The 24,938-nt window shown below is 37.6% G+C and overlaps 3 protein-coding genes across 3 annotated transcripts in view; 1 reads left to right on the top strand and 2 right to left on the bottom strand.

The window, feature by feature from the left end:
* LOC137040223 (uncharacterized) overlaps positions 1 to 24,938 on the top strand; it is a 192,170-nt gene that overhangs the window by 33,855 nt on the left and 133,377 nt on the right. The gene's annotated exons all lie outside the window — the stretch shown is intronic.
* On the bottom strand, positions 725 to 2,545 carry mid1ip1b (MID1 interacting protein 1b). Its single transcript, XM_067414774.1, has 2 exons — positions 2,388 to 2,545; positions 725 to 2,026 (listed from the first exon to the last, which is right to left on the bottom strand). The coding sequence occupies exon 2, from the start codon at positions 1,758 to 1,760 to the stop codon at positions 1,320 to 1,322; it is 441 nt and encodes a 146-aa protein (XP_067270875.1). The 5' UTR covers positions 1,761 to 2,026; positions 2,388 to 2,545; the 3' UTR covers positions 725 to 1,319.
* The window catches only part of tspan7 (tetraspanin 7), a 31,978-nt gene continuing 11,092 nt past the window's right edge, over positions 4,053 to 24,938 (bottom strand). The window contains exons 2-8 of the mRNA XM_067415684.1: positions 12,824 to 13,012; positions 12,662 to 12,736; positions 12,429 to 12,524; positions 11,289 to 11,444; positions 11,125 to 11,208; positions 8,847 to 8,929; positions 4,053 to 6,462 (exon numbers count right to left, since the gene is read on the bottom strand). Coding sequence (XP_067271785.1) covers positions 8,861 to 8,929; positions 11,125 to 11,208; positions 11,289 to 11,444; positions 12,429 to 12,524; positions 12,662 to 12,736; positions 12,824 to 13,012 — 669 coding nt within the window. The 3' untranslated portion in view covers positions 4,053 to 6,462; positions 8,847 to 8,860. The remainder of the gene's footprint in view (positions 6,463 to 8,846; positions 8,930 to 11,124; positions 11,209 to 11,288; positions 11,445 to 12,428; positions 12,525 to 12,661; positions 12,737 to 12,823; positions 13,013 to 24,938) is intronic.

Genomic DNA, 24,938 nt, shown 5'->3' on the forward strand with positions numbered 1-24,938 from the left:
TGTTGTTGTTTTTCCCCCAGGAAAAGATCCAATTCATAATGTAAATGTCCATTTACATTTTTGTTTACGCTTTACACATTTTAACAGTGTAAACATCTATAATAGTTTAAGCAAAACCTGATTAGTCCATTTGATGACAAAACCAGAGAAAACTTCACATATCGTTTTACATTTGGTTTATACTTTGTTTGACAGTTTATCAAATTCGTCTTATGCTTGTCTGTTTACATTTACAAGGAAAACCTGATTACAGTACTGTTTAAATCAAACCTTGTATTGTATTAGAACACAGGATTTTAGCATAAACACACTTAAATTTGACACAACGCCTGTAGAAAACTGTAAGCCAGCAACGCCAGCTAAGATTCTTAGTTTCTAAGACTTTTTTTCTTATGGAAGTGAATTTAGGGTTATTAAACTGGTGTGGGCAGCTTAGATTAGAGACGTCCATCATTAAGTGCAACTCAAGCAGCGACTCAGCAGTACGAATTGGGGAAAAAAAATGCACTGCAGGTGCCCGGCTCTTTCAGGCGTTGCCAGGTCTTAATATAACGTGCCCGATCCCTCTGTGGACCTCAGCAGCAGCTGTGCGCACCAACACAGGCCAATGTTTACTGAGCTTGATAACACAAGTACACTAGGCATACTGTAAAGTGATAGTTTGCCAAGGACATCCCAGAAGAAAATGAGTCACTCGGAAATCAAACACTTGCAGAGTAAAGAGTTGTATTTACAAAATGTTTATTTTCTGAACCATCTTTGTGATAGAAAAAATACATGACAACATTCCTTCTAGACAATTATTAACAGTAACTGTGACATAATCTCCTGGAATCAGTCAGTATCCTCAAGAACCATCATGGCGATTCCATCATCGATTGTGACGTCATACGGTTCCAGCAACTCTTTAGCATACAAATGTGCGTTTTATACATAGTTAGTGATTTTAATTCTCTCCCCCAGCCTCAATTTCATAAATCTACATTAATACAACTACCATAAGGGGCCATGAAATGTCTTTTGCATATATTTTTTTACATTTTTTAAATGTTTGCTTGTTCGCTTATTTAAATACAATGCGTTTAATTTAAGCCAGTATCCAGGTTGTATCCAGGTTGTGCAAACAATATTAAGGGATGTTAGCAGGGGAATTAAGGGTGCTTGTAAACCGGCGTCCAGTACAAGTCTTTGTTTCGATCCGGGGTATTAAAAATGCACGGAAGCCACCAGGGGCCCATTAGGCTTCAACCCCTGCTGCACCCTCATGTGAACTTTTTTTGCGGTCCACCGGCGATGGATGGAGTAAACTCTAGTTGCTTTCAATTCCCACAGCCACCTATACCAATTTCTTTCTTGTATCTGTTAGTTAGAGTGTTCGCTTTTCGGGTGAGCTTTGACAGTACCGTGTGCAGTCCAGTTAGATGAAAATGAAACAACTTCTCCAAGTCCTCATCGTTTGGTTCGATGCGAGACATTTCCAAGGACGTGGTCACGCCGTGCTTGTCCTTGCGCCTCTCGTCGGCTTGAAGCACTCCCCATTCGATATCGTTCCTAATCGATTTGAGGAGCACATAAGAGCCATACATGTCTCCATCCTGGAAGGTGCTCACCTCTTTCTCCTCCTCCTGGTCCAATGGGACGTCCCTCAGCAAACTTGGCACCATGACCGTCTGGTCCATGTTGTTCACGGCACCAATAAACCGGTTCATGGAATTGAAGAGGGAGTTTTTTTGGTTGTAGGATTCGCAGATTTGCATCATCTTTGCTGTCCTATTGACCTGGAGGGCTTTGAACAAATGCAGAACGAGGCTTTAAGGCTCTGTATAGACAGAATAAAAAAGCAGGAGTAGATATTCTTGGGCTGGACGGTTCAGGTAGATCTAATAGAGGGTTTATCCGTTATTATTAAAGTGCTCAGATCCCTTGTGCGCTTCAATAGAATGAGTTTCTGAAAGTGCAGGTGGATTTAAAGCAAGGGTGTGGCTTCCATACGTCAATCAAACGTGTAACCGGATCCTAATGTGACCTGAAATAACACAGATGCACGAAAGATTAGGGGAGGGATGTACTCAATATTACATAATCAAAATGGATGTGAGTGTGAAAATGGAAAATAGGCAGAGAAAGCAAGAAATAGCCTATACAGAATACGATTACTAATGTCTCTATAATAGCCTATTTACAATGATTTGGAATGAAACTGTTCAATTACTTTAAGTATTTAGTCAAACTAAACGTCATCTACGTTACATTTGCATTAAAAACTGTGATCTGTACGTGAATTACTCGCTTCCTACCACTCCTTGGTTTCTTAAGGAAAAGCCGGCCGGCAAACTGAGCGTCAATCTATCGAGGCTAGCAAATAATGTAAGCTTCTAAATACCCACCTTTGATGATATTTGTCCTCTCTTAAAATCGAAAAGGCCCGGCAAAGTCCAAGGAAACGGCGATAAAGTCGCTGAAAGATAACAGATTCGTCTAACAACCGACCAAGGGTGAGGCCGCATGTAGCTCTATGGCGCTTATGAATATTCATGAGACGAGGCATCAGCCCACAACCGCTCAGCCGCTCTAGTCCAATTAGAAGCCAGTCGCTTAGTTCATCCAGGAGGACGGCGCCTTTCAACAGCCAATCAGAGGGAAGAAAGGAAATCCGGCAGCGTGCCAAGCCTGCAGCTCACGGTCAAAGACACGATACTAGTGTGTGCATGAGAGAACTACCGGACTGATGAAAGTACCTTCTTTTTTTTTTTACCATCTATGCTTCTGGGGTCACTATTATTTATTCCATCGATTTATTTTCACTTCGGAGTTCCAAACAGGCTTTATACCAAATGGGTTAAATAGTATTTTGGCTTTATATGCCTAAAAGAAAAAAGGTACAGTCAATCTCTCGGGGTAAAAATCATGGCCGTGTCTCTTCCCAGAATTTTGAGGTATTTTATGAAAGATAAAAGCTATTTAAAGGTGCTATTTTTTCAAAGTGAGACCAAAATACAATACAGCTGTACTTTATAAGTTATGTTTTATTTATGTATTGCTATTTATCCCGAGGAGACTGGTGGAATTATGCAAACTCGAACTTGCAAATATTATGCAATATGTGCTATGATATTTAATGACACATGGGGGTGGAAAGGGTAAAAGTTAAAAATCAAATGCAGATCTGTCACCCAAAAGTATTTCTTAAGGCACTTTTCCAGTCATTGTTTTGAGCAATATCAAGGGAAATTTTATTAATTGTACAGAAAGATAGCAGAACTTTAAGCAAAACACGTCAAACAATGAAGTTTGTTTAGGTGACAAAACAAACTGTTCAAAATGAGAACAAAACGTGGTTTTCAAAGGTCATGCAGTGTTAAATGTAAACGTCACTTCATATTATGTTTCAGGTAATTTTGTACTGTCAGACATTCGATAGTGAGACTTAAAGGGATAGTTCACCCAAAAGTTACATTTCTGTCATTTTCTCATCCTCAAGTTGTTCCGAATCTGTATGAATTTCTTTCTTCTACTGAACACAAAATAAGATATTTTGAAGAATGGGTAACCAGACAGGCCGCATAGTATTTTCATCTCCAGGAAGTCAGTGGGTCCTTTCAACTGTGTGGTAGCCTACCCATATTCTTCGTCTTACTTTTGTGTTCAGAAATTCATACAGATTTGAAACAGCTTGAGGGTGATGATGACCGAATATTTATTTTTGGGTGAGCTACTAGTGTTCTTTAAGTGTTCATATACATTTTACAATGTGTATATGATGACCGCGGAGTTCTCATATTCAGACACAGACACAGCATCTGCACTAAAATCCATGTTTGCATGATTATTTGCATGGGCTTTCCCCATTCACGAGGTCTCCCGAGTCCTGTCGTTGCGGTTGAGTCCAGGTTACGTTTTTCAACAACATCGTGGTGCCATCTAGTGGCTAGGAACAAAATAACCTTTAAGGAAAGATCCCCCCCCCCCCCCCCAAAAAAAAAAAAAAATGGAAATCCATCCATTTCAAACAACAACACGCAAATTTCAAATGACGACAAAACAGAAGTTGGTAACGACGAAGAACCATTTTATTCATAGAGATCACGGTTGTTTACAATATCAACGTACATTTTGTTGGCATGCTAGCTGGTGGTGCATTTTAAAAAGTTTTATTTTTATTATACAAAGAATATTATTACTCTGCTCGTCTATCTGGAGGTGTGTAGTTCATCACGTGTTTTCAGACTATGAATTCTGGACTCTAATAACGTTACTTAATGACCCATCAACACAAGGGGCAGCTGCAGAAATGATTGTTAACATATTAATATAATAGCTACAAGTTTCCTATGATAAAATTAAGTCAATGAGAAAACACTACAATATAGCAACAAAATGAAGAAAAAGAAAAAGAGAGAGAGATGCACATTGAGACACGTAAATATGGAATCAGTACTTCAAAATTAAAGAAAGCCAAAGACTGCAGCGATTTTTACCACAAATGTAAATAAATAAACAATAAAAAAACAACAGAGGTTACTAAAGCTTGGCTCATATTGCGAACAACTAAGTTCAAAAACTTATAGTGATGATTCTAGAATTCCTTCGACTCAGACCTCCAGAAAATCTGCGTTTATTCCACTTTATAGAGCTGTAAATCAAAAATCTCTAGCGTTTTAACTAGACAGCTGTTTTTAAGAGCTGTTCTCCTGCCAGCATAATCACTATACCGTGACCATAAAAAAAAACAAAAAAACTATACTTTTTCTATTTGTCTGTTATCTGGTTGTACGGAGTCCCTAAAGGGACATGGTGGCGGGAAAATATCGGATGGGAGGGTGAAAAATTTTTTTATTATGATTTTGCCTTCTCTTAAAAGTTTTGCGTTCCCCGAGAAACGAGACAAGAAGTTTTGCGAGTGCCCCAAAAGCATTAACATAAGTTTTCCTCCCATTTCCTCCCAAGTTTCCTCATTTTTTTCCACCATATCTCTTCTCTGAATAGTTGTGATTGTTTATAGTGAGTAATATATTTATATAACAAAATAAAATCATTTTGACAAAGGGTAACCTTATTTAATTACATTTCTAGAGCATCCTTAGAAATATAATTTGACATACTAAAATTCTCATTCTTTCGTAGTCCTCATGCAAATATTAATCTGCTTGAAAATAGCTAATAATTCTCTGAGCTGTAAAGCAAGCACATCCTCGATGCTGAAAGAGATGCTCTGTGTGATTACATTCTTACAGTAAAACACCACAAATTAATAACAAATACAGTGTCACAAGGTAGATATGGTGTAAAACTGTAACTACAATCCATAAACTGTTGAATCTCCCATTAAATAACCCATTAAGCAGTGTTTAGTAAGTACTTTGAAAGATCTGCTTGTCTTACAACTAGTTTTAATGTTCAAACTTCAGTCTAAACGTATTTAAGTTCTGTACATGGCTGTATGTGGCAGAAAATTGCTTGTTTTTGGCTTTCACAACAAGACAAAATTGACACCTTTGACTGTACATGATTATGTCGAGTCGTTTTAAACCCGGTGTTGAGTTTTGAAGCAAGAAAATGTAATCCAAATCATAAAAGACAAGAAAAAAGCCATTTCTGAGATAAACCCCTTAGCCAAAGATTTTACAACAGCAACAACAACAACAAAAACATCTGGTCATCTGTGTTTTTCTTCTTTTTTTAAAAGTTTTTCCTCCTGAAAAAGCTAATAAATCTGCATTGAAATCACTTTTTAAGGGTCAAGTAACACCATGTCCTAGCCTAGTCTGCGAAGCTCTGAATGTAAAGTAATTGCTATGCCAACACTGAGTAAAAATACTGTGCAAAGCCACAAAATAGCCAATCATAGAACATATACAGCTATCTGGACCAATGAGATTTCAGTGGGCGGAGTGTGACAAACAGAAACTAAGCAGACAAAATGGAAGATGGAATCTTCTCACCCAAACATTTGATAAATAAGTAACAAATCACTCAAGTCGCGTTTATGTCCCAACCAGATATTAAGTAATTTTTCTGTATGAAAGCAAAATTTTGTGTTAACCGACAAAACCACAGCTAATCTGAATATATTTGATACACAGCTAGAGAGGGATTGCGATATCGATTGACTTATGCGGGCGGTTAGGACGTGGTGTTACAGAAACGATGTCATTGTAGTGTGTGTGAGATGGTTTCCGCATGCAGGGTTTTTGTACAGAGTAAAATACAGGAGTGCGTCTTAAAACCATTTCCTTTTCCTCGCTAACGTTGACGTTTCGAAAGGAGAGGCTTTGGTCATGGCACAACTGCACAGTAAAGGAATGACGGAAGGGAGAAAAAAAAGGCAGGAAAGACAGATTGAAAGATAAAAGCAGAGAGAGAGAGAGGGAGAGAGAGATTAAAAAACAGATGAGAAAGAATGGAGTGTGCTAGCATTTTTGGGTTGCTTTCCCTTTCCAAGGTGTCGTACGTCTTCGGCGCCTGTAGAAACGGGGAAAAGGAGGTTTAAATGTATATAATTGACAATTTACTAATTATTTAAAATTGTATTCTTTTGATTGTTATTTTAATATTTTGATTATAAAAAAATAAAACTGATTTAAAGCAAACTTAAAAAATATTTATAATATCCTTACAAAAACTACATACAATTTGAATATATACAGTATATATAAAATACAAATACCGTAAATAATAATTAATATATTTTAAAATATTTATTATTTCAATTATATATTTAATGAAACACACACACACACACACACACACACACACACACACACACACACACACACACACACACACACACACACACACACACATATATATATATAGTTGTTATTTATTTATTTATTTATATACTCACCTAAAGGATTATTAGGAACACCTGTTCAATTTCTCATTAATACAATTATGTAATCAACCAATCACATGGCAGTTGCGTCAATGCATTTAGGGGTGTGGTCCTGGTCAAGACAATCTCCTGAACTCCAAACTGAATGTCAGAATGGGAAAGAAAGGTGATTTAAGTAATTTTGAGAGTGGCATGGTTGTTGGTGCCAGACGGGCCGGTCTGAGTATTTCACAATCTGCTCAGTTACTGGGATTTTCACGCACAACCATTTCTAGGGTTTACAAAGAATGGTGTGAAAAGGGAAAAACATCCAGTATGGGCAGTCCTGTGGGCGAAAATGCCTTGTTGATGCTAGAGGTCAGGGGAGAATGGGCCGACTGATTCAAGCTGATAGAAGAGCAACTTTGACTGAAATAACCACTCGTTACAACCGAGGTATGCAGCAAAGCATTTGTGAAGCCACAACCTTAAGGCGGATGGGCTACAACAGCAGAAGACCCCACCGGGGACCACTCATCTCCACTACTAATAGGAAAAAGAGGCTACAATTTACACAAGCTCACCAAAATTGGACAGTTGAAGACTGGAAAAATGTTGCCTGGTCGGATGAGTCTCGATTTCTGTTGAGGCATTCAGATGGTAGAGTCAGATTTTGGTGTAAACAGAATGAGAACATGGATCCATCATGCCTGGTTACCACTGTGCAGGCTGTGGTGGTGGTGTAATGGTGTGGGGGATGTTTTCTTGGCACACTTTAGGCCCCTTAGTGCCAATTGGGCATCGTTTAAATGCCACGGCCTACCTGAGCATTGTTTCTGACCATGTCCATCCCTTTATGACCACCATGTTCCCATACTAATAATGCACCATGTCACAAAGCTCGAATCATTTCAAATTGGTTTCTTGAACATGACAATGAGTTCACTGTACTAAAATGGCCCCCACAGTCACCAGATCTCAGCCCAATAGAGCATCTTTGGGATGTGGTGGAACGGGAGCTTCGTGCCCTGGATGTGCATCCCACAAATCTCCATCAACTGCAAGATGCTATCCTATCAATATGGGCCAATATTTCTAAAGAATGCTTTCAGCACCTTATTGAATCATTGCCACGTAGAATTAAGGCCGTTCTGAGGGTAAAAGGAGGTCAAACACAGTATTACTGTGTTCCTAATAATCCTTTAGGTGAGTGTGTGTGTGTGTATATATATATATATATATATATATATATATATATACACACAGTATATAAGAACTTGCCTGTTCATGACAGAAATGCAAAAATGATGCCTTCGAAGAATACACGTACTGACAATGCTTATTAGAGCATCTAACTGTCAGCTTTGCAACACATTAACACTAAACTCAGTTTGAATTAATATTTACATTCATAAACTATCAGAATTATCATAAATGAGTTTGCTAGTTGGAAATAGGGCCTGAATGCCCTCTCAAGTCGTATTTACTATACTGGGAAACTCTGAGATAGTTTTGATTCCCATGTTTCTCAGTTCCCGAGATTTGTTTTTTTCCTCCACAACAGCTACATCACCATGTACTGCATATACGAATAACCATTTGAAGCGTGTTGTGTGTTTTAACCGAATTGAAAATACCATGTATTTGTCCAGAATCACCAGCAAGCTGGCTATCTTGATAGTGCGGTGAATGTTTATATGCTACATTTTATAAAAAAATAAATATCTTCAATACATTATGGCTTTAATAAGATTTCCCCAAGAAACAGGCAAGAATAAACCTGGTGTCCTCATTTATTCCTATTCTTTCCGACAACAAAGCCCTTGAAGTTGATGAACTGCTAATCACGACCTCCGAAGTAGGAACTTTCAGATAGCACGTGAAGGCAGCATCACTGAGATTCCAGTCTCCTGTGACCTATTTGTGCACCATAAATTACAGTATGACATTTGGAGTGCTACAATTGAAGCTAGTCAGTAGCTCCCATTTATAGCGGAGTGTGTGTGTGTGTGTGTGTGTGTTTGTCTCTCACCTGCGCACACGCCGCTACACCATCTCGTACTGATTGGCAGTGATGAATCGTGACAGACAGCAGGCCAGCAGCATCCCGATCAGCTGAAAAACACACGCACGTGGCCGTTACCATGGTAAAACTGTTTTCCAGAGCTCCCTCTGCCAGCGTAATTGCTAATTAAATTAAATTGTGATAGTCGTTACTGCCGGCTGCTCTGCTGGGTTTACGGTTCGCTCTCTCTGCGTTCAAGAAATCCTAGTTATAATCATAATGAATGTTTACTGATTTCCATTTAACCGAGCCAAAAGAATTCCACATGCGCTACGCAAGATTAGACGTATTAGCGGGGCCGCGTCTCTAAGAGATGTCATTGATTCGGGCCGCCCGTGTGCTCGCAGATAACATTTACAGTTCAATTAGCATGGTGTGTGCGCGTCAGAGGGGTCGGGTGTTCCTCTGTGCCCCTTTGGACCCATTAGTACGGATGGAGAGATATCTGCATAATGGTCTCGAGGCGGAAGCGTGAGTGACATAGGGCCTGATTGTGTTTGAAACGGCACGTTCGCTAGCAAACCCCAGCTGCGCCACACGCTCGGCTCCCGCGCGTGTGTCTATGTGTGTTTACTAAATGAGGGCTGGGAAAACACAGACAGCCCGGGGTCGGTGTTCACCGCGGGGTTGTCATGGCAGCGCGGCTCTCGCTCCAGCTTTTAGACGTGAGCACACGCGGCGCTACCGAGTGACTCATTTCGACGGCGTATAACGCTACACCTGTGTGAGACAACATCAGCCAGCTGTTCAACTCGCTTCTGCGGTAAACGGAAAACAGATTGGAGTAAATATTAGCTCGCAAACGATCGCCTCAGATGTGATTATGATGTCTCAAGGAGAGGAAAAACATTCCTGTTTAAGTCTAGATGGGATTAAAGGTAATAAAAGATAATAAAATCAACCAATTGCATGAGTGTGGGGCAGGACTATCTGTTCGACCAATAAAGAGGTCATTTACATATACATAACAGCGATCATTTACATTTAAGACTTTAAAAATGCTAAACTATGTAAGCTTGTTTCTGCCACAGAATTAAAAAAGAAATAAGGTAATCCCAACTTTTTATCTCACAATTTTGCATTTACATCTCGCAATTATGACTTTTTTTTTCAGAATTGTGAGAAACTCTGTATTATAATTATATAAATTCCGTGTTATAAACTCCAATTAGGAGAGAAAAAAAGTCAGCTCACAACTGGCATTTTCTCACAAGTAAATCTCATAATTTATTTCTCGTAATTCCGACTTTATCTTTTGGAATTCTGATTTATATCTAGGAATTCCCGACTTTATTTCCAGGAACTGCAACTTTATTTACAGGAATGGCAACTTTATTTCTCAAAATTGCAACTTCATTTCTTAAAATTTTAACTTTATTTCTTAAAATTCCAACTTTCTCAGAATTATGACTTTATTTCTCAGAATTATGACTTTATTTCTAGGATTTGTGACTTTTTCCAGGAATCGCAACTTTATTTCTAGGAATTGAGACTTTATTTCCAGGAGTTGCGACTTTATTTCTCAAAATTGCTACTTTACTTCTAGGATTTGTGACTATTTCCAGGAATTGCAACTTTATTTCTAGGAATTCTGATTTATTTCTAGGAATTCCGACTTTATTTCCAGGAACTGCAACTTTATTTCTCAAAATTGCAACTTTATTTCTCAGAATTATGACTTTAGTTCTTAGAATAGCGACTTTATTTCTAGAAATTGTGACTTTATTTCCAGGAATTTCGAGCCTATCTCAGTTTATTTCTCTTAATTTTGACTTTATATATCAGAGTTTACTTCTCAAAATTGCAACTTTATTTCTCGGAATTCCAAGTTTATTTCCAGGAATTGAGACCCTATCTCAGAATTGCAAGTTTACTTCTCAGAATTGCAAGTTTACTTCTTAGAATTGCAAGTATGTATAATATCTTAATTCTAAGAAAAGACGTAAACTCACTAAAATTACCTTTTTTATTTTTTATTCCGTGTTGAAGACAAGCTTCCATGTAAAACCAAAAGTGCAGAATAAAAAATAGATATTTTTTAAGTATTATTATATTATTATTTTAAATGAAACATTTTTAACAATTTTTTACAACAGTGTACATTTAAAAAAAGTTAAATAAAAAAAAACATAATATGTTTAAAATAAAAGCATTTAAAATAAATGCTTAAAAATAATAAAATCGTTTTTAGGTATTGGACAACTTCCTGTCTACAAAAAGTGTGAGAAAAAGATGGATCATCTACCTGCGAGAAAGCAATTCCAAATGTTACTCCAGCGATAATGCCCATGTTAGTCTCAATAAAGGTCGTCACCAGCTCATAGCAGCCCTGAAAGTAAAAGAATCATTATAAATAGATGAAAATGAAAAGACCGTCAGCGTGTGTTTGTATGAGTATGTGTGTGTTACCTGCTGATAGACTTTGGTGGGCGCTATGGTGGCGTTTCGCAGGTCTGAGGCGTTGCAGTCGGAGATGTTAGCGCAGCAGCTCGGAGGAAGTCCGTTCACAGGGTAATAAACACTGGAGAACCAGCTGGTGTAGTTCAGAACACCACAGCAACGCAACTAAACACAGTAAACACAGTGAGAGAGAATACAGACCAGAGCTCACAACAGGTAAAAGGAACTCTATCTGCCTAACAACCACCCAGAAAATCTTAGCTACCCCCAAACAATAACCCGTAACACCTTAACAACTCCCTAGCAACTACCTGGCAACCACCCAGAACATCCTTGCAACTCCCTAACAGCCACCTACAATATCTTAGTAACACCCAAGCAACCAGGCAGACCACCTTAGAAATGCCCTAGAAGTTGTCTAACAACCACCCAGAACACCTTAGCAATGCCCTAGGAACAACCAGGAACATCCTTAGAACAACTAGCAGAATATTTAAGTAATGCCCAAGCAGCAACTGGCTAAAAACAACCCAGATTATATTATATTGGGACATCCTAGCAACAACCCAGAACACCTTAGCAACACCCTAGCAACTATCCAGATCAACCGCAGATCAATGCAACTGCCTAACATCCACCTAAAATATCTTAGCAACCCCTAGCAACCACTCGGAACACCTAGCAATGCCCTAGCAACCATCAATAACTCTCTTACAACTGCCTCACAACTACTCTACTACTACTAACTACTAATATCTTGACAACATCCTAGCAACCAACCTGGACAGCAAGCACAGAGAACAGCCCTGCAACTGCCTAACCACCAAGAATATCTTAGTAATACCTTTGTGACCACCCAGAACAACTTAGCAACGCCTAGGAACTACCCAGAATACCTTAGCAACACCCTTGTAACTACCCAGAGCCTCAGCTACTAGTCTTTTCAAACTATAACCTTCAATCTCTTAATAATTTAAACGTTCAGTCAAGGATTTATCCGTCCAACAGCAAAGTTTGTCTGTATAAAGTGCCTTTATAAACTCTTCTTTTTATTTTTTTTAATGCAGATAATTAAAAACATATTTCCCCAGTTATCCATTAAAACACATCACATTACATAAACTGATGTTAAGCAGTGTTTTAACCTACACTCCTCTGGACTTTGTCCACCGCGATGCTTCTCTCATCCTTGGTGTTATAGTTCTGAACAGCCTCGTTGTACGTCCTCAGAAAGGTGCCTTTGATCTGAAGGAACACACATAAACACACACACACACACTCCATCAGATGTCACCAGAACAAACCCTCCTAGTGCGAGACAGATGGAGTCCCTGAGACGCGTTATGGGTCACCGCCGGAGAGCGGAGGGATGCGCTTCTCACCTCATGACGGAAAACAAAGCCCGAGATGCCAGCGACCAGCTCTGCCAGGAAAACCAGAGACAGGAACATGGCGTACTACAGACAGAGAGAGAGAGAGAGACACATTAGGGGCGTCACTTGATTTCCAGTGTAAAATCTGCTCTTACAGCAGCGAGCTCACACCAGTTTGAGCATCCATGGACTCCCACGGCACGTGGCGAAGCATCCGAACAGCCCGAACACGATGATGGTAGTCCCGGTCCCGATGAGCACGTACGGAGCATTGGTGGAGTTTTCAGCGATCAGAGAGATGTAAGGACCCAAAATGAACTTCCCCCATAATCCCACCGCCAGCAGGATCGCCCCTGTGATCTAGAGAGAGAAAAACTTTTATTGTTAATCCCTTCAGGTGAGTACTTGTACAGCTTTGCTACCATCTGGTGGACAACATATGAACATAGCAAAACAATTTGATCACAATACGGAAATATCTGATTCTATGGTTGAATATTTTAGTATAATCACACCAATTTTAATAATTTGCCATTTTTTGTATTAGCAGCATTGTTGTTATTAACAAATAAAAATATTTCACATGATTCAAATAAAGCTAAAATAAAAAATATGAATATTAGTTGTGTCAAATCGATTAATTACAAACATAAAGGTTTGTAAAAAAATAAGTAAACACACATTATACATTAAGGAACATATATGTTAGATGTGATTAATCATAATTAATTGATTTGACAGTACTAATTAAATATGAGGGAAAAAAAAGCTAAATATAAATAAAAATGTCAAAAACATAAAATGACTAATATTTAAACTTATTTTAAAAAAAATAAATACTTAAAAATAAATGTTAAAATAGTACTGAATATTAGCTGTGCTAGTTTCATGTTTTATGGTAAATTATTTAAAATAATTTAGTTTCAAATTAATATTCGTAATGTCCTAAAAGCTGTAACATATTCAAATGTTCAGATTTGTTTTGTGTTGTTTACATATGAAACTGATTATTCTGAAAGTTTTACAAAAGCTTATTGGCTTCAATAATTTAATTAATATATTAAAGTAAAAGACTGTTTGAATATGTTCTTACAAAGAAGCACAAATTATATTTTTTTACGAGATATGTAAAAAATATATTCATTATAATACATTAATAAAAGAGATCTCACAAAGGTTGTTTTCATGTAAAAAAAAAATTATATATATATATATATACTTTTATTTCTCTCAGTTTAGTGTGTTAACCAGAGGAGGGCGCTAGTGTATTTATTCCTCACTAGAAGGTTCTGTGAAAAGCGGCACTCATCGGGGGGTGCTGGATGTCACGTTATATGTGAGCTATATCGGCCTAATGGAGACAGGGAATGTTTAAATGTTCTTACGAAAATAGCCTAAATAAACCTAATAAAAGATAATCATATATCTTAGCATGTTTCATTTCTCCTGCACTGAGCCACAACACACACACACAAAGAGCAAACAAAAGATGACAACAGATTTAGCTCACAGAAAAAAAAGAGATGCCAATGAAAATAAGATACTGTTTGTCTCTTACGAGATCTAAACAGTAACAAGACTTTTACTTACAAAATGTGCCACGTATTACCATGTTTTGGCCACCATAATCTGGAGGGCTAAACATGGTATGCTAATTTGGTCTAATGATTAGCATATTCAAATGAAACGTTGTTTGCGTGATATTTGAATATGCTAATCATCCCGGTTATTCAATTAATAATTTTAATCATCTTTACTTCAGAAACTAGGGGAAATTATTGAGTTGTGGCTGTTAAGATCGTTCTCTCAGTGTTTATTAAGTTTTTATCAGCAGTCTGGAAGGCCGACGGCAGAAAGTCGCCGTCAGCTTGTGTTGAACCAGTTTAGCCGGCGGACAGATCACAGATTGAACATTAAGGACTGAAGACAAATCATTATGTATGAGACATTTCTGCATGAAATCATGTCTAAAATGTCCTGACTAACATCCACACATCCGAGATGAGCATAAGCGTGGTGTTATCGAGCGCACATAATGCCCACAGAAACAGCCATGAATATGTGAACCCAGCATCCTACTCAGAACAGCACCGCTAAGATGCCGTCCGCTTGCCACCTCTGAAAGAGTCATAGCTCTCACAGATGGGCTAATGATGGTGTGAAGAGCTCCTTGGTGTCTACTGTCTCCTGAGGCAGCATTTAAACAGGAACCTTATTATTGAGTAATTAACATGGGCAGCCTCATATAAATAGAGATATCGGTTCCAAATAGAGGTTTGGTGTTAGCATGTTGCTACGCTAACAGCGCACCACATTGATACTCGAATTAACATAGCAAAATATACATAAACACGCAGATATTATGAATGTTAAACACTGTCATGGTACTTTTTTTCGTCATTAGCATAAGCTAATAGTGAAAATGTTGATTTAGTAGAAAACGTACATAGCAAAATATACACTCAAATGTTGTAAAATATGCTAAATACCGTCACAGTAGCCTACCTTTTGACATTAGTATGCTGCTAAGGACATGATACTCTAACATATACTCAAAATTATACTTTTTTTGATATGGTACCATGCTTTGTAAGACATATGCCATGCTAATGCCACATTTATAGGACTATATCAAAGTACCATGGCATTAAAATCTTATTCACAATATCGCCACAATATTTTTCAATGGTAATATGTCATCTAAAGTACTTTTTTGTAAGTGGATGACGCAATAATTAGCAACAAAAATACAGCACATACAAGTATTGACTAAAATTCTGAATTATCTTGAGGTTTTTTCTAGATGCTCTACCTTGATAAATACCATTTTGGGGCATTTACCATGCTAAGACCACATATATTGGTTAAAATAATACATTTTTCATTCAATTAGAACATTTCCTTTGGTTAATAGCATGCCTATGATACCTTAAAATGCTTTCTAGGTAGACAGCGCACTAGGTTTGAGAGAGAGCTGCATAGAGAGAGGTACAGAAAGAGTTTTATACATCCTAAACTCAATGGTACCACCATTTTGTCATTCAGACCATGTCCACCATCGCTCAGAGGACACAATGTCCCGTCTCCATCTCACGCTGAGACACAGAGAGACGGAGAGAGAGAGAAGGAGAAAATAAACAGATGGTGTGACTCATCAGGGATCCGAGAGGAGGGGGGAGGCTCGAACTTTCAGGAACGAAAACGTAAAGTGCGAAGAACTTTGAAATCCCTTGATTCCTCTTTGGCAGACAGCTCTACCGTCTTTTATTTTAAAGCTGTAGATGAGGGGAATTTTGCAAAAACATTCCTGAGTCAAATTTCACCTCTAAAATCTCAAGAAAAAGATATGATATACTGCATAATAAATTCAGACTTGTATGTAATTATCATTCCCACTGTAATTTGAATATAATATAAATGTTTATAGCATCACTATAGCAACACAAACAAACTATAAATTACTTAATTACCATAATGTAAAAAAATATATATTTGTAATTAACAATGTAAATAAATAAATAAATACAATCTTAATCAGAATAAAAAAATAAAATAATTATGGCATCATTCTCATTACAATAACACAAACAAATAAATAAATATATAATATATATATAATTTTTAATATAAGATTTTTAATATGCCATCATTCTTATTACAATAAATAAATAACCATAATATAAATATATATATATATTAATAATCATAAATTATTTGAAATAAATAAATAAATAAATACCATCATTGCTATTTTTGGTAATGATGACAATGGGGGAAGTACTCAATTGTCGTGAAAATAATGCCACAAAACAAAATATGTTCCTATAGGCTTCTATAGGCAAAATATAATAATGAGTTATAGCTTTCAATTGATTTTCTAGGATGAAATATGAGTCATTTCATGAGACTCCACCAGATGTTCTTGGAAGGGCTGAGACAATGCAATTGTTCTTCATTAGAAAAAAATGAAAGAACAGAAATCAAGCGAGAGAAATGACAAGCCATCCGCTGTACATAATGATGCAAAACTACATGGAGGACCAAACTTGTGCTTTCGGTGTAAAGGCTGGCAGAAGACGACGTTTTATTGAGCAGAAGGCTATAAATTATTCATCAGTACTTCTGTCATCCCCTCTCTCTGTCTTAGCCAAGTGTTTGTTAAATAAAAGCCCTGAGAAAACTTCACGCAACTCTAAAAAGACACAAAAAACAACAACAAAACGACTAATGCGCTTTCTATGAGAGGTTTTATCAGTTCATGTATTCCCTGGGAATCAAAGCCATGACTGCTGTAGCTTGGAGTCAGTTTTCATTTCACCCTGGAAGAGCCGATATTAAACCGGATCTCAGCTGCACGTTTCTGAACATCTCGGTTAAGAGACGCTTTCTGTCCCCTGACACTCACATTTATCTGCTAACGAAATGTGAAGCGTTCATTTCTTCAAATGAATGGCAAATTGATGCGGCTCGGCTGCGTTCGTCTTTGATATGTCAGCGGCGCCTCGAGTTACACAATCTAGAGCTTAAAGAAAGAAAAAAAACTATTATAGCTCTCATCATTGAGGAAAAAACACTCCATGACAGCAGAACAGGCGGCTGCCATGGCAACGTTTCCACAGTGTCATGTAAATTCTATGCTTTCCTTTGGTGTTCTCAAATATGAATATGCATTTTTCAGTACATAATAAGTATCAGGGAGCAATACCTGACATCAGCAGATAGAGAAAGGATTCACTCACTTTCACATTGACACAAACTAAGCATAATTTATATATACCAACATAATTTATGTGTGTGTACTGTATATAATTACGTATATATAAATATGTGCACATGCATGTATATCTTTAAGATTTTCATATATATATCAAAGTTCAAGGGGGCCGAATACTTTCGCAAGGCACTGTATATATATATATATATATATATATATATATGCCACATTTCAGGCTTCAAACATAATGATATGAAACTGTAATTTTTTGTGAAGAATCAACAACAAGTGGGACACAATCATGGATCAACAACAAGGAACACACCAGGCAGGTCTGAGATACTGTTGTGGAGAAGTGTAAAGCCGGATTTGGATACAAAAAGATTTCCCAAGCTTTAAACAGCTCAAGGAGCACTGTGCAAGCGATATTATTGAAATGGAAGGAGTATCAGACCAACTGCAAATCTACCAAGACCTGGCCGTCTCTCTAAACTTTCAGCTCATACAAGGAGAAGACTGATCAGAGATGCAGCCAAGAGGCCCATGATCACTCTGGATGAACTGCAGAGATCTACAGCTGAGGTGGGAGACTCTGTCCATAGGACAACAATCAGTCGTATACTGCACAAATCTGGCCTTTATGGAAGAGTGGCAAGAAGAAAGCCATTTCTTAAAGATATCCAAAAAAAGTGTTGTTTAAAGTTTGCCACAAGCCGCCTGGGAGACACACCAAACATATGGTAGAAGGTGATCTGGTCAGATGAAACCAAAATTAATCTTTTTGGCAACAATGCAAAACGTTATGTTTGGCGTAAAAGCAACACAGCTCATCACCCTGAACACACCATCCCCACTGTCAAACATGGTGGTGGCAGCATCATGGTTTGGGCCTGCTTCTCTTCAGCAGGGACAGGGAATATGGTTAAAATTAATGGGAAGATGGAGCCAAATACAGGACCATTCTGGAAGAAAACCTGATGGAGTCTGCAAAAGACCTGAGACTGGGATGGAGATTTGTCTTCCAACAAGACAATGATCCAAAACATAATTAAAGCAAAATCTACAATGGAATAACCATATCCAGGTGTTAGAATGGCCAAGTCAAAGTCCAGACCTGAATCCAATCGAGAATCTGTGGAAAGAACTGAAAACTGCAGTTCACAAACGCTCTCCATCCAACCTCACTGAGCTCGAGCTGTTCTGCAAGGAGCAATGGGCAACAATTTCAGTTTTTTCGATGTGCAAAACTGATAGAGACATACCCCAAGCGACTCACAGCTGTAATCGCAGCAAAAGGTGGCGCTACAAAGTATTAACTTAAGGGGGCTGAATAATTTTGCACGCCCATTTTTCAGTTTTTGATTTGATAAAAAAAGTTGGAAATATTCAATAAATTTCGTTCCACTTCATGATTGTGCCCCACTTGTTGTTGATTCTTCACAAAAAATTACAGTTTCATATCATTATGTTTGAAGCCTGAAATGTGGCAAAAGGTCGCAAAGTTCAAGGGGGCCGAATACTTTCGCAAGGCACTATATATATATATCTTGCAAATCTTCTTTAAATATATTTGTATGTGTATTCAAATATACATAATAATTATACACAGTACACACATTTATATTTATTTAGGATGTGATTAATCATTTGACAGCACTCTTTTTTTAAATACTTTTTTGTTAAATATTTTAATTTTTTTATGAACAACAACAAAAAGCTTACAATATACGACATTATAATGTTCAAAATTATTGTATTCTTTTCTTTATTCATTTTTATAAGAACAAAAACCAAAGCATATACATCAAAAATGTAAGTATTGTATTCTAACTTTATACATATTATGTTTTATATATTTTTATATGCAAAAACACCTAACAATATACTGTATGATAACAATATTCACATTTATTTCATTATGGTAACTATATATTATTTATTTATAGTGTGACACTTTTAAACATTTTGAAAAATGTTATTTTATTACAAATTTGTAATTATACGTATAAAAGTTTATATGTACTACAAAAACCAAACAACACACAAACAGGAAAGTATTTCAAATTCCCTTCTAAATTAAATCTATAACTTTAAATCAGATTTTTGTTTTGGGTAAATAAACTTTAATGAGCAGGTTAAAAAGAACAAGTGTCAGCTGATGACTCAAACTGTCAAGTAATTGTTCATTTTTAATAATAATAATAATTTGTTACATTTATATAGCACTTTTCAAGGCACTCAAAGCGCTTTACATAGAAGGGGGAATCTCCTCAACCACCACCAATGTGCAGCCTCCACCTGGATGATCGAACGGCAGCCATTTTTGCGCCAGAACGCTCACCACACACCAGCTGATTGGTGGAGAGGAGACAGAGTGATTAAGCCAATCAGGAGAAAGGGAAGAATACGAGGCCATGATGGAAAAAGGCAAGTGGGAAATTTGGCCAGGATGCCGCGGTTACACCCCAACTCTTTTTCCGAAGGACATCCTGGGATTTTTAATGACCACAGAGAGCTTATAACGTCTCATCCGTAGGACAGAAGAAAATGGTTCTAGACTGAGTTTAAATGTTCAACCTGGCAGGAGAGCAGGAAACATGGCTCATCAAACCAGGCCCTGAAACCACGACACAGGAAGTGGCCGTTCTCCATTAGTCTGGTGCGACTCACGGCAGCTCCGAGCGTCACCGCAGACGGAGGAGTGAGAGAACAGGGATACAGAGAGGAGCGCTTTGATGAGAAGGGGAAGTGAGAGGAAACAAGAGCGCGCAGGAGAAAAGCCATCCTGCTCTTTGCATTTCAAATTCCTGATCAAAGCCGTTGTTGTTCCGTGGCCTTGAATCTGCTCAAAGGGAAGTGTGTGTGAGTGTGTGTGTGTGTGTGTTACCACAGCACCAGAACAATTACAGGCTCTGCATCCAACATATCCTGCTTGCTATCACATCTCTGAAGTGAAGCTAGTGCCCGAAAAACACTTTCCCCAACCTGGCAATTTATTAAAACTATACTGACACACAAATCACCGACCTCATCGACTCCAATCTAGATCACATGATGGATGATTGTGTGTGTATCAGAGAGTTGAAGAAATGCGGGCTTTTAAACTAGGCTCAAAATAGTGTTAAAAGGGTAATTAAGAAATACATAAAAATCACAAGGGGATCATAAATAAATAGGTAAATAAACAATAAATAAATTAAATAACAAGGGCATCATAAATTAAAAATGATAAATACAATTAAATTATGAGGGCATTATAAATAAATAAAAAATAATAATTAATAAATCAAAAGGAGATCATAAATAAATAATAAATCAATACAAATTTTAATCACATGGGGATTAAAAAAAAAATAATAAAAAATAAAAAATCATAATCCATCAAAGGATTAAATATCGGTTTTCAAACTGGAATCATAAAATTGTGTCAAAAAAGGTTAAAATAAAAATAAATTGTTGAAATATTTAGTTATATTAAAATGACAACATGTTGTTTCTAATATATATATATATATCAATCATTATGACATCATTCTCATTACAATAAATAAAGAGCATTTTATTTATTTTAAACAGGAAAATGTAATTTAAATCATTAAGTATAACAATAATATTTTGCATATTTTTCATTTTTTGGTTCTAAACGTCGTCCACCAAAGTGTTTTTTTCTCTCACTTATCACCCAGCCGTCCAATCACAGAGGAGGAGGGGCGGGACTAATACAACACCGACCAACCACCACATTCTGCTTGTACAACATCAACAGATGACAACCCTCTCAAGCGCCCACAGCTTGGCGTTTTCAGATGGCTAAAACACTTTGGTGGACTCACAGACTTATGTCCAAACCTCCGACCCTCCGAACTGTTGAAAATCCTGACCACAGAACTTCAAATCACTGACTCCAAAATGAAACAAAACATCAGATTTGTCCTTCATCATACTTTCAACCAACTTTCCAAACCCCAACAGTCTTTTGTTTCATAAACAAAAAGAAATCTACAAATCTCATAATCCACTAAGAGCATTAAAACATCAGTCACACACACTGTAGAGACTGAAAACATGAGCGAACTTTAAGAAGATCCCACAACTCAGCAGAAACTATTAATGCTGTAAATAAATGTAATTATATGGTCGAGCACCATAAATGTTCTCCACTGTCATCAAACCGTATGAGAAACATGTATCCACGGCAACAGAAATCCCAAATACTGTCTGTTTTTTTAATCCACAAGTATCCATTTGGTGGCCTTTACTTTTAGAAAAGTGACAGGTGGTGGAAGAATAGATAGAATAACGAAGGCTTGGATTATCAATGTTTTTTTACCATTTCGATAAATATTTCAGGGGTTTTCAAACTAGGGTCAAAAAATAGTTTATATCAGGTAAAATAAATAAAATCCTAAACTGATCATAAATCAATAAAATGCAAGGATCATAAAAAAGAAATTAAGGGAATCAAAATAAAAAACGAAATTAAAAGTAAATTACAAGGGAATCATAGATAAATAAAATCATGATTAAATCACAAGAAGCTAATAAGTAAATAAATTCACAGGGAAATCATAAAGAAAGAAAAAATCAAGGGAATAAAAATGAACTAAATTAATAAATGATTAAACCCCAAAGGGCAAATACTGTTTTTTTTAAAGCACACCGAGTTGCTGTTTTCAATATGAAGTTCTCATTGTGCGCTGTTAGTTACTGTAAAGCGTGTACGACCGACTGCTGACATCTTCCTTTATGACTCCTAGATGTCTGGCTGATACACGATGCTTTCCTTTCTGCTATCAACAGGCCGTGAGAGCTTCGACACATGCACATGATTCCCAAACAACAGGTGACATGACAAGCACATTAGCTCTATGTGACTCACACGACACAGCAGAGTTTGCCGCCGTGGCACTTTCACTCTCGTACGCTCAAGCTGGGAAAAGCATCTGGTCGCACAGGGGGCCCAGGACAACAAATACAGAGAGACCCCACCACAACAAAAGATCACAGTCGGGGACATTTCCTGTTTGGCGTCCATATAAGAAAAGATCCACAGATTGTTGCCCTTGCAGTTTTTTTTGGTCAGAAATTGTGTCTTAACTGTTATTTTATTTGTTTTACACTCACTAATGTAATTCTAGTGGATAAATAATAATAGGTAAAATTGTATAAATATATACAAAATATAACTAAATGTTTAACTAATTAACTAATGTATTATAATTTAAAACGATAAGTTTGGTACGAAAACATTTAATATTTAAACATTTTACTAAATACATTTAGATAAATGTCTTTGTATATGCCTTTAAAATGAACATTTGTGAACCCCTTGCGACACCCTGCTTGACAACGTTTATTAACTCTTTCCCCAACGTTGATGTAATTTTCCAGCAATCCAGGTTTTCACTGTTATACGGTAGGGAGCGCTGCTGTGCATTTTCTGAAAGACTACAGAATCTCCTCATCCAAAAATAAGAAAAGAAGAAGCAGAAACAAGCGATAGAAGCATTGCTTATGCATATGTACGCTAACGGGGTCGTCAAACATTGCCAAACGTTAACGAATGAAATGTCCACCCAGGACAAGCTATAGGACTTGGGGGTAGGGCGGGGTTTCGATTCAAATTTCAAGAATCAATTTGATCTTGAATCGATTATCATTATTCGATCCGATCCGATCTTCGAGATCGTGTTTTTGAAGAAAGCATTTTTTTTCCAGCTGTTACCTGAATTACAGGACTGTAGTTATGCAACATATTGATACTATTATTATAGACTTATAGACATTCAACTGCAAATGAATGGAGTATTTATGGTTGTAAAGAACAATCCCCCTTCCAGAGGGCTCTAGTCATTACAGCCATTACAACTTCCTTGGCAGTAAGAGCGCGCTGCAGTGAGAACGGCTGTGACGCAAACTGCGTTCTTGACATATCCAACAGCCCGAGTTTGCTCGTCTAACTTACTCTAGTATTCTCTGTCCGCGATTGTTCTTACCGCGGCGTAACGAGAGAAGAGGAAGAGTGAGGAAAACTCGGTCTGTCCGCGGCGCTTCTTCAGCACGGCGGCGGCGGTATAGTGACGAGAGCTTCGGTTTGAGTTTGTTTATCTACTCTAGTATTCTCTGTCCGTGGTTGTGGAGTTTTCAAAGCTGCCATGTTCGTTGTTTTAATGTCCTTCCACCTCGCGCGCATGCATGAATTCAATGACGCGGCAAATTAAAATTCACGGGGAAAATGTAGGCCTATTATTAAATCAGTTTAAGTTACGGTTCGATCTTTAGAAATGAATATGAAAAACGATTCAGAATTGGTGAATCGATTTTTTTCAACAAAGCCCTACTTGGGGGTGTTGATTGATGCAATCTACTCCATCTATGTTTTGATCATCATTCTGAATCCAATTTTGTCTTTGACAAAAACGCAATTTTTGCAAATATTTGCTCAAAATGTATTTATAAGTTTTAGTGGTCCAAATATAGGAGAGTTGTTTCCCCCCTCTCCTCCGCAGACTTGATGCCCACGCGGGTTGCCAGCTTCAGGACACGCAACAAGAGCAAACACAATTGACAATGGACGGTGAGGGTCTTGAAGCCAGCAAACAGGCTTACATGGTTGCAAACCGCTGTGTTTTCTACCAACTGGCAACCCGGGGTGTCCAAATACTATTGGGTAAATTGGCAATGGGTGGGATACAGAAACAGACCAAAACAAAACAAAAACATTCATTCTTAATGCACATTTCAAAGTAGAATAACCGTCTGAAACAAGTATGTGAACTTAACATGTTTCCTGAATACATGCAAACATATTATGGTATTTTTACCATGCTTACTACGGTCAAAAAATAAAATACAGTACTTTTAAATAAACTATTTTTTGTGTGAATCCCTTTTAGCATCATGTTTGAAAACACCTTCAATCCTACAATGCATCAAATTCACAAATTTTTGCTCACTTTCCCTACAAAGTGCTTTTTTTGTATTTCCAGTGCATATGAAACTGCGCAGTGCTCCATTTTAAACCCTCAAAGATCAACAAATTGCATAAATTAAAATCCCTCCATATTATCATAATCTTGTTTTTCTTCTCTTACTTGGTGTTGTCATACTTGAATTGTGCCTGCTCAGATTGAGCCGGTAATTTTCCCTTGTCTTCCACTCCATTGCTCTCTCTCTCTCTCTCTCTCTCTCTCTCTCTCTCTCTCTCCCGGCCATTAGAGTGCCGTACATCATCATGATCCACTGCGGCTCGTCGATAAGTGCTGTTTGTTCTGAGAGCATCAGTTAGACGGCCCGCCTCACGTTTAATGGCCGTCTGCAGCTGTCAGAGGCGCTGGCCTTTCAGCCTCATTCTCTCCTGCTCCGTTTCTGAGAAATGTTGGATCAAAGTCCACTGAAAACAGGCAGCGAGAGTCAGCGTCTATATGGCACTGTCTCGCGGCTGAAAGGTCCATCTCATTATTCAGAGAGTCAACTGACAGGGAAATAGAGGCTGCCGGCGGCTTAAATCAGAACGATCTGTCCAAGACTAAATTGACTCTGTCTCTGGCAGTTAGGAAACGACGGACGGAT

The sequence above is a fragment of the Pseudorasbora parva genome, chromosome 14 (assembly GCF_024679245.1).
Source record: "Pseudorasbora parva isolate DD20220531a chromosome 14, ASM2467924v1, whole genome shotgun sequence".
Classification (NCBI taxonomy): domain Eukaryota; kingdom Metazoa; phylum Chordata; class Actinopteri; order Cypriniformes; family Gobionidae; genus Pseudorasbora; species Pseudorasbora parva.

Excerpts from the sequence above, each read along its gene's own strand:
- mid1ip1b (XM_067414774.1), bottom strand. The coding sequence starts at position 1,760 with ATGATGCAAATCTGCGAATCCTACAACCAAAAAAACTCCCTCTTCAAT.